This window comes from Eucalyptus grandis, chromosome 7, assembly GCF_016545825.1.
Source record: "Eucalyptus grandis isolate ANBG69807.140 chromosome 7, ASM1654582v1, whole genome shotgun sequence".
Taxonomy (NCBI): Eukaryota; Viridiplantae; Streptophyta; class Magnoliopsida; order Myrtales; family Myrtaceae; genus Eucalyptus; species Eucalyptus grandis.
The window spans coordinates 48,933,875-48,950,175 of NC_052618.1; the positions used below are offsets into that span (position 1 = coordinate 48,933,875).

Consider the following 16,301-nt stretch of genomic DNA (forward strand, 5'->3'; position numbering starts at 1 on the left):
AAGGACAAGGATAAAGATGAATGACTCATCTACTCCTAACCATTTCCATTAAAGTACGGTTACATTTTTCTGTTACACCATTTTGTTGTGATATACCTGGTATTGTGTATTGAGTACAAATGTCATGTCTTTCAAGGAATTTAGCAAATGGACCTGGACATTGTCCCGATTCATCATATTTTCCATAATATTCACCGCCTCTATCCGATCTTACTATTTTCACTTTTCTATCTAATTGCCTCTCAATCTCTTTAATATACACTTCAAGTGCATTCACTGATTGAGACTTATCATGCAATAGATAAATGTAACCATAACATGAAAAATCATCAATAAATGTGATGAAATAGCTTTCCTTACCAAAAGATGGAATATCGAAAGGACCACATCTGTCATTATGTATAATCTCAAGAAGCTCTGTGCTTCTTGTGGCACTTTTCTTAGTGTGTTTTGTTTGTTTACTTTTAATACAATCAATACACACTCCAAGGTCAGTAAAATCCAAATTTGGAAGAATTTTATTCTTCATTAATCTTTGTATTCTTTCCTTGGATATATGACCCAAACGTTTATGCCACAAGTAAGTAGAATTTTCATTCACCAAACTTCATTTAGTGCCAACATTATGATGCAAGGTCATTAATGTAGTAAGTAGAATTTTCATTCACCAAACTTCGTTTAGTGCCAACATTATGATGCAAAGTCATTAATGTCTCAACAAAAGTATAATCAAGTCTAAATTTATAGAAACCATGACATAAAGTTCCAGTTCCAATAAGAGTATCACTCTTAAATAGACTGAAAGATTCAGATCTAAATTTACAATAAAATCTCGCTACATCAAGTCTTGGCAAAGAAACTAAATTGCGAGAAAATGTAGGTACATAAAGGGTTCGAAACAAATCCAAATAATGCAAAGTATCTAAGATCAAACGATAAGTGTCAATGCCTTCAACTAGAGCTTTGTTTTTGTTCCCTGTAATCACATAACTTTCATTTGGCTTTATAGTTTGAATCGTAAGAAATCTCTACATCGTATTTGACACATGAGTGGTGGCACTAGAATCAATCCATCAAGTATCATAAGGAATTTCAGTAAAATTTGATTCAAAACATACTAAAGGACAAGATTTACCTTTCTTTTCAAACAAAGCCTTACATTTCAGACAATCTTTCTTCAAGTGTCCAATTTTGTTGCAAAAATGACACTTAATAAGATTGTGTTCCTTCTTGTGGATTTGAGAAGCCTTTGAAGAGTCATTCAGGACGTGTAGTTTTTTCTTCTTGCTCCTTCCACCTTTCCTCTTGAAATTCTTTCGAACTTCTTGATAACTTGAGAGATGAATAGAATGAGCCTTTTAATTCTTTATCCTTGTTTCCTCTTGAACTAGCATACTAGCCAATTCATTTACATTCCACTTATCCTTTATAGTGTTGTAATTCATTTGAAATGGCCCATATTGCTCATGACGTAAGGAATTAAGTATAAATTGTACTTAAAAGTATTCATCCACGTTCATTCCCAAAGTCCTTAACTTTGATGCTAAATTCGTCATCTCAAGTATATGCTCATACATGATACGCGAACCATCATATTTCATAGTGATCAATGTGCTCATCAATGTACCAGCAAGTGACTTATTGACAGTTTGAGAATGCTCTTCCACAAATTTCATAAATTCCTTAGCATTTGGAAGAAAAGTCTTTTAAGTTATTTGCAACTGTCATTAAGTTCAGTATGTTCGATATTTCCCAAGCTTTATGAAAAAACTTTTCATCATTGCTACTTTCATCACTAATAGCAGCTGGTTTCTCAGCTTGAAGTGCTAAATCAAGATCCAGGACACCTAAGTGAAACTGGACTTGTTCACTACAATCAGGAAAATTTATCCTATTGAATAAGGGAACAAATGAGGCGTGCAAATGGAGTGAAATGGGTACAAATACTGCAAATGTGTAAGAAAATACTCATACATTAATGTTTTGAGAATATCACATAATCAGATTCAAACTAAACAACACATGACATCATAGCTCTCCTTTGGGCGATCCTATGATATACAAATATATCTATATATATATAATAATGATGCTAATAACTTTTATTTGATAATTGTAAATATATCTTATTAAAATTTATTTGCTATCTTTGGATATACAAACAAATTTAACAAGTCATATTAATTATCAACCATCATGTTCATGAATTATAAGAAAATAATTAACCTTTGGGTTAATACCTAAGTTCTTATAATAAATAAACTTCAATATACCCATAACACCAATAATGATATGCAATATATCAATTTCATATATAGCATCAATTAATCATGGGTAATTGAATAAAACAATTTACAATATCAAAAAATTCAAAAAACTTCAAGGTTTGGCCACTTTGGTGACTAACAAACCATTCATAATATGAATTTTTAATATTGTAAAATACAAATATTTAGCAAATTGCACACAAGGACAAAACCGTAATCAAAGCATAAGGGTAAAATCGTAAACTCATAATTCCATAAGGGCAGAATCATAAATTTATAATCCAAGGGCAAAATGGTAAATAATCAATAATGGCAGAATCGTAATTATAAATTAAACAAGGGCATAACTGTAAATAATCATCAAAAGAAGGGCAAAACGGTAATTAGAAGCCGCGGGAGGGGCAAAAGTGTAAAAGTGCCGCATGGGGACGTTCGTCCTCGGCGGGCGCGTGCCTCGCACGCATGCATTCGGCGCGCAGGTGCATGCTCGGCACGTGCCTGGCAACTACCGAGGGCGTGTTGCCCCACACGCGCGCGTGCATTGTACGCGCCTGCCAACCGCCGCGCAGTTCCGTGCGCGTGGGCTCCACGCGCCAGCGATTAGCATGCGCGTGTATCCCATGTATGCAGCGATTTTGCGCGCTTGATGGCGCGAGCACGTGGGATCCACGCGCCTGCAACCACAGTGCGCGTGGACCCACGCGCCTTCTTCCTCGAGCGACAAAGGCAATTTTCTTCGCCATTTTTCATCCTTTCATCCCCTGTTTCACCCTAATTCTTCCATTTTCAACATTTTTCTCCATGAAAACATTCATCATTCGGATTTTCTTCAACAGAACCTTCCGAAAACATTTCAATAACAATGAATAGTATGAACAGGATCGTTGAACGAATCATCATATATAAATCATAATATTTCTATAAATGGAAAAATCATGAGATCATAAACCATGCTTTGACACCAACTGTTAGTATATACATAATACTTTGATGCGGAAATACAAAAGAAAACAGTGATTTTTTTATCTTCATGATTTTCACAATTAGATGAAAACATACCTTTATTCATAGCGTTCCACTTGATGATGATCGTTGTAGAAAACCGAAGAATCTCGAACCAAAAGAAGAAATCCGATTTCTCTCCCTTAACCCACTATACTTTAATGTATTCTATCGATGGAGGAGAGAATACCCAATTCCTTTATGTTATTGTTCATTGTGGGTGGAAAGAGGACCGGACTCTATTTGTACGTTCGTTAAAAATGTGTCTTCCATCAAAGCGATATACCCTTTCATTTTATTAGAGTCGCAACTTCTCGTAACCAATAGTTATTTATTTTATAGCATTTCAATAATTATTAAACCATATAATAAATCATATCATTTGGGTCACAATAATTCTTACATCTTTCTTCAGTCCGTCAAACTCATGATCGGGTCCAATTCAAATCTTACATTTATAACATGTAGTCCACATTATTTATTTTCATGGATCTGGAACTGCGATGTGAAGACATTGCTTCTTCCTTTAAATAGGAATATCAAGATACAGCAAAGGTCAGTTCATTCTAATGATGGTTCGTCATAGTAAGAGCAATGAATCAATCAGTTCTTGAACGGCACTTTCGGCGGAGAGGATCCCTCGAGAAATGCTTTGAACAAGGTGAGAGCTTGCGAGGGCGAAGTATATGGGACCTCGTGAGCCGCTCCTCTGACCGTGGCGAATGTCAGGTGAGTCACGTTCTTCCCTTCTCTTGAGCTACCAAATGACTGAGTCCATCCACCAACCTGACTTATGACACGAGCGTCACTGATGTTTTTAAGAATGTATACGGTCAAGTTTGGAAGCATATTTAACAATGGACGAAAACATTCTCTTTCCTTTGCACCGTGGTGTGTCTGGTTAAAAAAGAACCTAGACAGGAAGAGAGCCTAACCTGCATTTTATCGTACCAAGGTGCGTATTTACCCAAGGATGTGAATTTCAAGTCTTGAGCGATCATGTTGGCGATCATCCTCGTCTGCATCAATGGTACTTTCGAATCTTGATCGCCACTGCAATGTGCAGCCCAATTTCACGTTATCGATTGATATGAGTAATGCGACACTGATGTTTATGTTCATGAATTCAAGGCATGTTTCCACAACACATAGAATGATACTTCTGACGGGAAAATGTTGTCACAGAACAAAACATGTCGGGGTAAGGCAATTCATGTCCACGACTTACCTGAAGAGGAGGACTCGCAGATGCTTCTCGATTAAGGCCGATAAAAGAGGTATGATGTCATTGCCAATATCGACATCATGATAAGAAAGAGGCCTGCCATATGCCACATGAAATAACATTTAGAAACAGAAGGTGCTGGTTCCAACCGAATAATGAAGGTAATACAGCAGAGGTGAGCAGAAAGACCCTGAACAGAAGTTCCAAACCGATGGCAGCTTTGTTATATTCGCATGGAGTGCTTTCTGCACTTGAGGATTGTTGAGGTACGAAAATATAAAATCCCCGAGGCACGGATCAGTAAGAACCATCCTTCGAGATAGCTGCTCACAAGAAAAGTCGTTACTTGATGAACCAGGTCAAGGCCTAAATTCTGAATAGTCCTATCCGTGAATCAACCCCATAAGGATGCTCTCGTGGTTTTGTTCCTATGCTGTTTCATTCTTATGCTGTATGCAGGCTCAAATGAAATTTTAAGTGGATATCTCTTAATGAGAGCGTGCGTCTTGAAATCTGGAAAGAGTACAGTAAAGTAAGCAAGCAGCTTAGTACTCTAAATGAGAGCTATCACGAGAAATTCTCACTAATTGCGTGCTCATTATGCAATACTCTTGTCGAAATTTCTTCATGTTTCTTCGTGACAATGATGTTGAAGATCTTTTAGCTTAAAATTTATTAAGGGATATCACAATAGTATGGAACCCAAGTAAAATCCTAGACATTAGGAAAGATCTTCCAGATAGTCAAACTCACTTTGGCATGGTACGCATCCCACATGCTCCTAGAAGCTGATTGCACCACGGCAGTCCCAGAGAAGCAATAAGGTTCGAGCACATCATCTGGATCAGTAAAATTCCCCATTTCCTCCACCTGCTTCTGAAACACCTCCGCACATTCCTTTGAAATTTTGTTATGGATTTGCTGCGTCAAGTACCTGGAGTCATTGCACACCGTTTCCTTCAGCTTCAATGTCTCGTCAGAGATGACGCCATGGGACCACAAAAATGTGGCAGCATCTACACTAATCTGAATATCCAGAAGTGGGTTGCCGAGCTGCACGACAGAAGAAGATGATCTCTTTTTGTCAGATAATGAGCTTGAAAATCGAATGAAGAAAGCTGCCAAATTGAAAATGCGCGATCCAATGGAGCAAAGTATCGTTAACTGCTATCGCCCTAAGCTTGATCGATTTCCCATGGGACTGCTTGTTGTAATCCAGCAGCAGAGCTGCAAGCTGCGGCACGTAGTGGCCTACAACCATGTTCTATACAGATTAGTATGTTCACGAGGAAGATTAGCGTATCAAAATGGATTTAAAAGAATAAATAGGAATTAACAATCACTTCCACACAGAGACTGAGAGACTAGAGGAGTCACAACTATTACCAGCGTAGCTCTCCCCCGACAGATATAAATCTGAGTCTCTATATTCTGGATATTCTTTATACCAACCGAGAAGGAACTGCATGTTTGCTCTGGCTGCAACGTGAAAGGACGTCTGTCTTACTACGAATGCGAAGGCCGCTAAGCTCTCGTTACTTTCGAGAAGAAGAAAAATCGTTACGAACAAATCAGACGTACCGGTGTCTGCATCTGTCCAATTGACGTAGTCCGAAGTTGTGTTCGAGTATGAAAACCCAACTCCGATGGGGATTCCACGTACAGCATGTTCGACACTACCCAAATTGCGATTGAAAGAGTGTAAATAACCCTCAACAACTTTCAAGAGTCCGTTCCATGACAACATGATCGATTGGTGAATGAAATAAGTACCTTTATTCCAGGAAAATTCATTCTTCGTCAAGCCACCGTCCCCAGCTGGTCGAAACGGACCGTGCTCTTCGAATGCACCGAACCCAAGAGAAGAGCAACCGGGGCCTAAACCAAAGTAAATCAGAATTGGCAAACAATGGCGCAAGCAGTAATGAACTAGCACTAGGACTACCATACCGCCGTTGAACCACAACGTTAGAGGATAAGATGAAGGGTCTCTAGCATCGGCTTCAACGAAGTAATAGAAGAGAGCATGGCCACGTCGAGGATCCGTGGTGATGTAACCCGAGTGCTGCTTGAAAGAAACGCCATCTGGCTGACCGGGGAGCTTCTTGATGAGCTCGGCCGTCGATGTGCAGGAGGAGAACAAAGGAATGACACCATTCACAATCACAATGAAGTACCAAATCATCATTTACAGTGGACTAAAGGACTCTGAGAAGTGAAGGATTGAGGAGCTCCCAAATGACACTTCACCACCCAAGAACAGATCTAATGATAAAATAGCAGTTGCGTGGGAATGGTTCTTCCAAGGCCAGATTGACCAGTCAATTGATTTTAGATGGCTCACTTCATCTTAAACAATCTCTTAATAACCAACTGGCTAGAAACTCTTTTTTTAGCATTCTGCCTGGTTTTTCTACTTATAAAGGCGCATTTGGCCTGTTTCTAAGTCAGACAGACGCAGAAAACAAAGGATTGCACCATGTGCAGCGCCCGGACTTTTGTGAAAGGAAGCAACATACTTTACCAGGGATCCTTATTTCAGCAAGATGCATTATGCAATTAATTATCGAAGTCCTGAGTTACCAATTCAGTGAAGATTGAATATTTCCAGATTTTGCAGCAAAATGATGTTTAGCTGAAGAAAAACAGAAATTCACACAAAGACACAAAGGTTACGAGGTTCGGCAATGTGCCTACGTCCTCGGACAAAGCTTTCGTTCTCTTTTTTTGTTATTTTTTTGTTATGTTGAGCATCTGCCATTGTTCAACCATATGTACAAGAAAGGTTGCTACAACTAAGGAAACAAGCAAACCAGAATAAAATCATAAAAAAGGAAGAGATCCCAGAATTATAGGAATACAATATTAACAAATCTCCTTTCTTAAGATAGGAGAGAAAATCACGCCAACACTCCCCCTCAAGTTGGGCCGAAGACCTCGTTGGAGGTCAACTTGCTTACCATTTCTTGAAATACTCCCTTGGGTAACGCTTTCGTAAAAACATCGGCCAGTTGACCCTCACTCCGAATGTATGAGGTCTCAATTGTCTTGTCTTGCACCTTTTCTCTCACAAAGTGGCAATCCACCTCTATATGTTTGGTCCTCTCATGAAACGCTGGATTTGAAGCTATATGAGTTGCAGCCTGATTATCACGAAACAACTTCATAGGCTTAGTCATGTAATTGCAACTCAATTCCTAAAGTAGTAGTCTCAACCACACAATTTCAGTAGTAGTAGTAGCCATAGCCCAATATTCTGCCTCTGCGCTCGAATGAGCAACCGCCGTTTGTTTTTTGCTTTTCCAAGTGACAATATTTCCTCCCACAAAGGGACAAAACCCTATAGTAGATTTCTTGTCTTTAGGGTTTTCGGCTCAATCCGCATCAGTGTAGCCAACAAGTTCTGTGTGACCATTATTTTTCATTAAAATTCCCTTCACAGGTCTAGCCTTCAAATACCGTAGCAGATGATTTATTAGCTCCATATGCCATCGAGTTGGTTTCTGCATAAAATTGACTTATGTAACTAAAAGTATATGCTATGTCAGGTCTAGTATTAGTCAAAAAAATACACCGTCCAACAAGTCGCTGAAACTGCCCAACATCATGTAATGGAGTGTTATCTAAAATGAACTTACTATTATACTCCATAGGAATATTGGCCGGTCTAACTCCCAACATCCCAGTCTCTTTTAGCAAATCCATGATATATTTTCTTTGAGATAAAAATAATCCTTTGTGAGATCTCGCCACCTCAACACCCAAAAAATACCTCAATTTGCCAAGTTCTTTGATATCGAATTCCTTGCTCAAATGCCGCTTAAGTGCTTCGATTCCAGATTGATTGTTGCTTGTAATCACAATATCATAAACATAAATAAGTACAACAACTATACCTTTGTTATCAGCCTTGGTGAACATTAACGAGTTTGTTGTCCCTCTTTTGAATCCAACCTTGATGAGTGCAGCACTCAGTTTACCATACCAAGCTCTAGATTATTGCTTGAGACCATATATGGCATTCTTCAACCTACAAACAATTCCATCTTTATTTTGCAAGGGGTGTCCAGGAGGAAGATCCACATAAACCTCCTCCTCCAAATCTCCATGAAGGAATGCGTTCTTTACATCCATTTGGAACAAGGACCATCCACAATTAATAGCTACTGACATAAAAAAACGTACAGTGTTCATTTTAACCATGGGTGCAAAGGTCTCTTTGTAGTCTATACCATATGTTTGAGTGTATCCTTTTGCAACCAACCTCGCTTTATATCTTTCAACTGATCCGTCACTGTTATATTTGATCTTATAGATCCATCGGCAACCAACTGTCTTCTTCCCTCTTGGAAGTTGTACAAGTTCCCAAGTATGATTTCAATCTAAAGCCTGAAGTTCATCCTTCATTGCATCAACCCAGATGGCTTTTTCCCTTGCTTCCTCATAATTGTGAGGTTCTTGTTGTTCTTCAATAGTAGATAAGAAACTCAAAAAATTGTGAGGTATTTTGTCATATCCAACAAATTCTTGAATGGGATATTGAACTGAATAATAAGTAGTAAAATCTTGAAGTCAAGTTGAGGGTCTAGTGACATGAGATGATCTTCGTAACGGGATTACATCCGTTGCCCTTTCATCTATCAACCCGTTAGTGACAATTCTAGGTTTAGCTTCTGGAACAACAGTTGCCTCAATCTCTCGATCCACTTCTGAATTTTCTTGATCTGCATATTCGGGACCCGAAGCACTTTGTCCTACAGATTCATGACCTGAAGCACAGCTCCCATTGTTGGCTTCGACACCCCCATTGTTGACTTTGGCTTCACCGATCCCATTAACATCCATAGTAACAGGAGCAAACTCATAGGAATAATTCTTATAATAATCTGTGCACTCCCCCTGAATGTGGCTCTTGTTAGGAAAAAACATATGAGTTTCATAAAATACAACATCCCAAGAAATATAGATATACTTTGTGTAAGAGTCATAACACTTGTAGCCTTTCTTGACAGATGAATAACCAACAAACACACATTTCCTGGCATGAGGATCTAGCTTTCCACCGGTTTGAGAGTGAACATAGCAGACACACCCAAAAATCCTCAAGTGAGATATATCAATTTTCGCCCATACAACACTTCCATATGAGTTATATACCCTAACACTCGACTAGGGAGTTTATTAATTAAATAACAGCTAGTCAGAACTGCATTTGCCCAATCGGATTTAGGCAAATTCGCAGAGAATAACAAGGCCTGTGCAACCTCTAGTAGGTGACGATTTTTTCTTTCAACTATCCCATTCTATTGTGGAGTACCCACACATGTTGTCTTGTAATACCCTCGCTTCGTAAAAAAACCTGAAATATCTTATTGGTGTATTCGGTACCATTATCAGTACAAAGAACCTTCACAAAAGCATTAAATTGATTACTCACCATATTGCAAAAATCCTGGAAAACTGTAAGCACTTCACTTTTGTACTTAAGAAGATAAAGCCAAGTAACTCTCAATTTATAATCAAAAAAGGTAACAAAATACCGAAAACCTTATCTAGAATCAACAGGAGAATATCCCCAAATGTCTAAATGTACCAAAGCAAACAATTGATTTATGCAAATGTTTAGGGAAAGGCAACCTATGTTGCTTAGCAAAGTGATATGGATCACAACTAATAGAATCACGAGTCAAAGACATGTTTAAGGATTGCAACACTCGATTTGAAGGATGACCCATGCGCCAATGCCATAGACGAGAGGTATCCACATTCCCCTTCCTAGCCACCAATGCTTCACCATGCAAATCTAAGGTGTACAGCCCATCCCGAAGTTGTCCTTCACCAATCATCCTCTTGGTATTGCGATCCTGGAACAACACCTTCTGTGGAGTAAAAATGACATTACAATTCCATTGTTTAGTACATTTGCTCACATATATTAAATTAGAAGATAATCCTAGAACCAATAAAGCCCTAGTTTTTTTCGAAAGCACATTCAGTTGCCCAACACCTTGGGTTGGCACCTCCACTCCGTTAGCTACTGGGATCGGTGGATATAAAAAGCTAGAAGTAGTATTAGATAGAATAAGTGGGGAACTACACATATTGTCTGTGGCACCAGAATCAACAATAAATCGATTTCTAGACTCAAGAAAAAGTGCACTAATATTACGAGAAGTCTTGGCCAAATTTATGGATTTAGTGCCAGAGAGACTTGAACCATGTGTCTGAAGTAGTTGTTGAACCTGCAGTGATAGAGACTCCAATTTGGATTGGAAGTCTATGGTATTCTCTTGAATTGCTATCTTAGCGTTCGGACCTTTGTCCTTATTTGGATGCAGCTAACGATGTAGAATCCAACATCGTTCCTTGGAATGTCCATCTCGATCACAATGTTAAAAAACCAGAGAAGATGCAGATGTACAGATATGCACAAGAGCAGCACTTAAAACAGAGGAAAACAGAGGAAAACAGATGAGATATCACAAAAACAGAGGAATCGTCTGTTTTACTCCCACACACACATATAAAAAAAAAAAAACTGACGCCTTAGCCTTTATATAGGCTTTACAAAAACAAGTAACCACCACAGCCCACTAAATTCACACGTACAACAACCAATCCACATAATAAACTATTAACACATAAAAACAAACCAGAAACATTGACTCATTCAACATTCCCTCCCATAAACTGATGTTGCAAACAATCGGTTTAAAGGACCTTCTCTCAATTTGGAATATCCAACAAACGAACACCAAGGAGCTTTCTCAGCTTTTAAAACATGGACAACTTTAGGGGCTTGGTGAATATATCAGCCACTTGATCTTCACTTCTACAGAAAACTAGCTCAACTACTTCATCCTTTGTAAGATCTCTTAAGAAGTGGTACTTCACATCTATATACTTGCTCCTCCCATGTAGAACTGGATTTTTGGACAGCTTGATAGCTGAGCTATTGTCACAATAGATTATAGTTGCTTTTTGCTGTTTGAACTGAAGCTCTTCAAGAATCTTCCGTAACCATATGGCTTGACAAGCGCATGAAGTTGCAGCAACAAATTCTGCTTCAGTTGTTGATAAAGTAACAATTGATTGCTTCTTTGAAGACCATGAAACTGCCCCTGAACCAAGCATGAATACATACCTTGAAGTACTTCTTCTATCATCAACATCTCCAGCATAATCGCTATCTGTAAACCCAAACAAATCTGACTTTTCTCCCTTTTTATAGAACAGCCCAAAATTTTTAGTTCCTTGCAAATAGCGAAAAATCCTTTTTGCAGCTTGTAAATGTAACTCAATTGAGTGCTCCATATACCTGCTTATAAGGCTCACAGCATGCATGATATTTGGTCTTGTCCCGTCAAATACATCAGGGCTTCCAACAATCTGCTTGTAGAGAGTGCTATCCACCTTGCTTCCATAAGGATCTTTCAAGAGCTTCAATCCAACTTCAGTCGGAGTAGTCACGGGGTTACAATTATTCATTTGAAACCTGTCCAAAATCTCTTGAACATACTTCTTTTGAGACATAAAGGTTCCAGCTGTAGATTGAATAACTTCTATGCCCAAAAAATAATGCATTAATCCAAGATCAGTCATCTCAAATTCATCCATCATAGACTCCTTGAATTTGTCAAACATGGCACTATCACTCCCAGTAAAAATAAGATCATCCACATATAAGCATACAAGAAGCAACTTTCCACCATCACCGATTTTAATAAAGAGTGTATGCTCATATGGACATTTTCTTGTCTCCACACATGTGATTGCTACAACCAGTGTCGAGATACCACATGTTTGGTTGAGTTTCTTCCTTCTCATGGCACACCATCAAAAGAGATACTTCTTCTTCTTTTTCAGCAAAGTTAGTTCTTTCAACTCTTTGTTTATTCAAATTAGTTCGACATTCAGATTTGTAATGCCCATACCTGTGGCATCTAAAACACTCCACTTTGGATTTGTCTGCTGACCTTGGCCTAAAACCAATTGAATGTCGTCCTCCACGACCTCTTCCTCTCCCTTGGAAATCACGATAGGAATAGCTTTCAGACTTTTGATCAAAGCTGAAGCCACTGCGATCGTTGTTCTCCCTTCCTCTGCCTCTTCCTTTGTTCACCCTTGTTGCTGATGAAGAATGATCTCCAATTGAGACCTTCAAAGCTTGCTCTTCCGTCTCTTGTTGTAGGAGTTTTTGTTCATGAACTAACAAGGATCCTTGCAACTCATCAATGGAAAGTTCTTCAATGTCCTTGGCTTCTTCTATGGAACAAACAATAAAGTTGAACTTTGGTGTCAACGATCGAAGAATCTTTTCAACGATGATGACATCCTCCGTCTTGTCGCCATGAATCCGCATCTTATTAACTATTGCCATTGTCCGAGAGAAGAAATCTGTGATTGTCTCTCCCTTCATTCATAGCATTTCAAACTCCGAACGAAGCGTTTGAAGCTGCTGCCTCTTTGCTCTTTGCTTGAGCCTTGATACTTTTCTTCATGGAATCCCATATTTCCTTGGAGGTATCCTTGCAAAGAATTGTCTCCAAAATGGATCTGTCAATTGCTTGGAAAAGATAATTTTTGGCCTTGAGATCCTTCAATTTTAACGCATCCAAAGCCGTTCTTTGCGCTGCCGTTAACATAACTCCTTCATCAGGTTCAGCAACTCCCGAAGAAACAACATCCCAATACTCCTTGGACTTGAGAAAATTCTCCATTAGCATGCTCCAATGATCATAATGACCATCAAAGTGTGGAATAGCAAGTTGTACAAATGTTTCTGAGGCCATTACTGCTGCTGCAAAATAGAACCACCACAAAAGCAACATGCTGCTGCTACAAACGAAAATAACCTGTTGCAATACGCTCCCTTGACTGCTGCAAACGAAAGTACTTGCTGCAATAAAACTCTCTTTTGGTTCTCACCTTTTACAGCACTCAAACACACACTTTTCTTCCTAACCACCGCTCTGATACCAATGTTAAAAAACCAAAGAAGATGCAGATGTACAGATATGCACAAGAGCAGCACTTAAAACAGAGGAAAACAGAGGAGATATCACAAAAACAGAGGAACCGTCTGTTTTACTCCCACACACACACATAATAAAAAAAAACTGACGCCTTAGCCTTTATATAGGCTTTACAAAAACAAGTAACCACCACAGCCCACTAAATTCACACGTACAGCAACCAATCCACATAATAGACTATTAACACATAAAAACAAACCAGAAACATTGACTCATTCAACACACAACAATAGCAATGGAAACGAAGGGGCTTCTTTCCTTTCCCTTTGACAAACCGAGTAATACCATCACTTTGCCTGGCATTGGAACTAACAGTATTTGCAGAGTGTTCTGATGAGCCTGTTGATGGTGCCACAATCGAGTCAAAATGCATGACTCTCCTCCTTGTTTCTTCACTTTGTATTATGGAGCAAACGGTATTAAAGGACGGCAACTGCGGCCTCATAAGAATGTCACGTTTGGTGTCTTCAAACTCCGGCCTTAGGCTTGCCAAGAGATTAAAAAAAAAAAAAAACTCTATCTTGTTCTTCCCTTTGCACATAGTCACGCACATTCTGGGTTGCGGGTTTGTATTGACGGAGTTCATCCCACTATTTTTTATGTTCCCTAGATGTTCTGTGAATGATTGATTTGCACCTTGCCTAGAGGTAGCAAGACCTTGTTGAAGCTTAAAGATTCAAGATGCATTATTGGCTTGACCATACATCTCAAACAACGAGTTCCACAATGTTTTGGCCAAATCTAAGTAAGCAAAAATCTCATAGATTTTAGCCTCCATTGAGTTGAAGATCTAAGTCATAATGCTGTGATCACTTGCTTGCCATTCTTCAAAATTTGGATGACTTTCATCAGGAGCTTTAGTTTGCCTAGTAATATGTCCAAGCCTCGATCAGCCTCCAAGCGCAATGGTCACTGCTTGTGACCATGGAAGAAAATTCCTTCCATTCAGCAAAATAGATGCAAGACGTTAGTTGTTTCCCTCATGCACCACAGCCTTTGCCGATGCTAATTCAGAGCTTGCACCTTTGTCGGGAAGTTTTCCAAATTCTAATTTTGAAATTGTCATGGTGCTCACCCAAAAAAACAACACAAAGAGGATGAGGCAAGTTCTTCAAATAATCACGGTCATAACCCGCTCTGATACCATGAAGAAAAACAGAAATTCACACAAAAACACAAAGGTTACGAGGTTCGGCAATGTGCCTACATCCTTGGACAAAGCTTTCGTTCTCTTTTTTTGTTATTTTTATGCCGTGTTCAGCATCTGCCATTGTTCAACCATATGTACAAGAAAGGTTGCTACAACTAAGGAAACAAGCAACCAGAATAAAATCATAGAAAAAGGAAGAGATCCCAGAATTATAGGAATACAATATTAACAAATCTCCTTTCTTAAGATAGGAGAGAAAATCACGCCAACAAATTAGTAAATTAGTAATATTCAATATTCGCATTCCAGGCGTCGCATGGACTCCATATGCATGATAGCAAGCAGAAGTAATAGGCACAAAACGCCACGACTATACCATGACTAGATTTGTTGAAGTACAAAGAATGTATATATCGTAATTTGATAAGGCCGAAGCGAGCCAAGGTATCTCAATCTTCACAAAGCTTTCTCGCAATAACCAAACAAGGAGAACGTACGACCTCCATGATTATGGAGCTTATTTTTTATGCAGGCTTACTTGACCTCCTCTCGATGTCTCAGACATGAAATAAGACATGTCTGTAAGTACAAAAGCAAATATAATTCTTTCCCTGGATATGTCGCTGTCGTCTCTGAAACATGTTCACATCAGGCAATACAGCTATCGGCAGTCGGGCCGCATAAGAAGATAAGCTTACAAGATGGACAAATACGGGGTGCCCTGCATTTTCAAACCAAACTTCTGCCTAGATTCCCTGTTTAAAAAAGAAAAAAGGGTGCCTAAAATGGGAGGAATTTCCCAATACAACCCTTTTTTGGTTTTTCAAAAGGAAGAAAACTCAAATTCTACAACATAAGTCGGATCTTTTGAGGATCCTCTATAAAGCTCGAAAGGAGCTCCCTCCAGCGGAGCCATCGCGATCGAAGGAGTCCACGGTGAGGGAGACGGTGTCGGGGGGACAGCGAGGCGAAAGCGATTGCAAACGGAGGAGCAGAGGATGAGGGTTTTGAGGTCGGCAATCTTGGAGAAGTTGAGCAGGAGAGAGCGTCCGGAAGCGAATAGAGTCCAACGACTTACAAGATGAATCCATTTTTTTTTTTTTGGAGCAAAATTAAAATCATTTTCCAAATAATATCCATAAACCAAAAAATATTGTCAATTACATGTCACCAAACAAAAGAAAATTAACTATTTTTCTGAGAAATGATTTCCCGGAAAATATTTTTCTTTATCATGAAGTTTTCCCCCAAACAAATGTCGCAAAGAATGAATGATTTAGAATATATTTTCCCAAAAAATAATGGTTTAGATCGTTTCAATTAATCAGGCAATGATGAATATTTTTATTATGAAAAAATTACCAAAAAAGTCATAAACTTATTATAATTGTGTCAATTTAGTCATAAACTTATTTTTTGACCAATTAAGTCATAAACCTTTTATAATTATTCCCAATCAGTCCATCTAGCCAAAATTGACTGGTCGACGCTGACATGGCAATCGGCCGACATCAAAGACATTTTTTTAATAATTTTTTTTTTCCTTCTCCCTCTCCCTCTCCCTCTCCCTCTCCCTCCTTCCTCCTCCTCTCCTCCTCCCTTCTTTCTTTGGCTCCGACAAC

The 16,301-nt window shown here is 38.9% G+C and overlaps 1 protein-coding gene across 1 annotated transcript; it reads right to left on the bottom strand.

Moving 5' to 3' along the window:
- Positions 1–3,872: 3,872 nt before the first annotated feature.
- Positions 3,873–6,682, bottom strand: LOC104455760 (serine carboxypeptidase-like 45). Its single transcript, XM_010070495.2, is given in 11 exon segments — positions 3,873–4,055; positions 4,205–4,322; positions 4,498–4,590; positions 4,684–4,817; positions 5,248–5,547; positions 5,660–5,745; positions 5,881–5,973; positions 6,076–6,141; positions 6,144–6,170; positions 6,268–6,372; positions 6,445–6,682. Coding segments are annotated over 11 exon segments (1,443 nt in total).
- Positions 6,683–16,301: the final 9,619 nt, after the last annotated feature.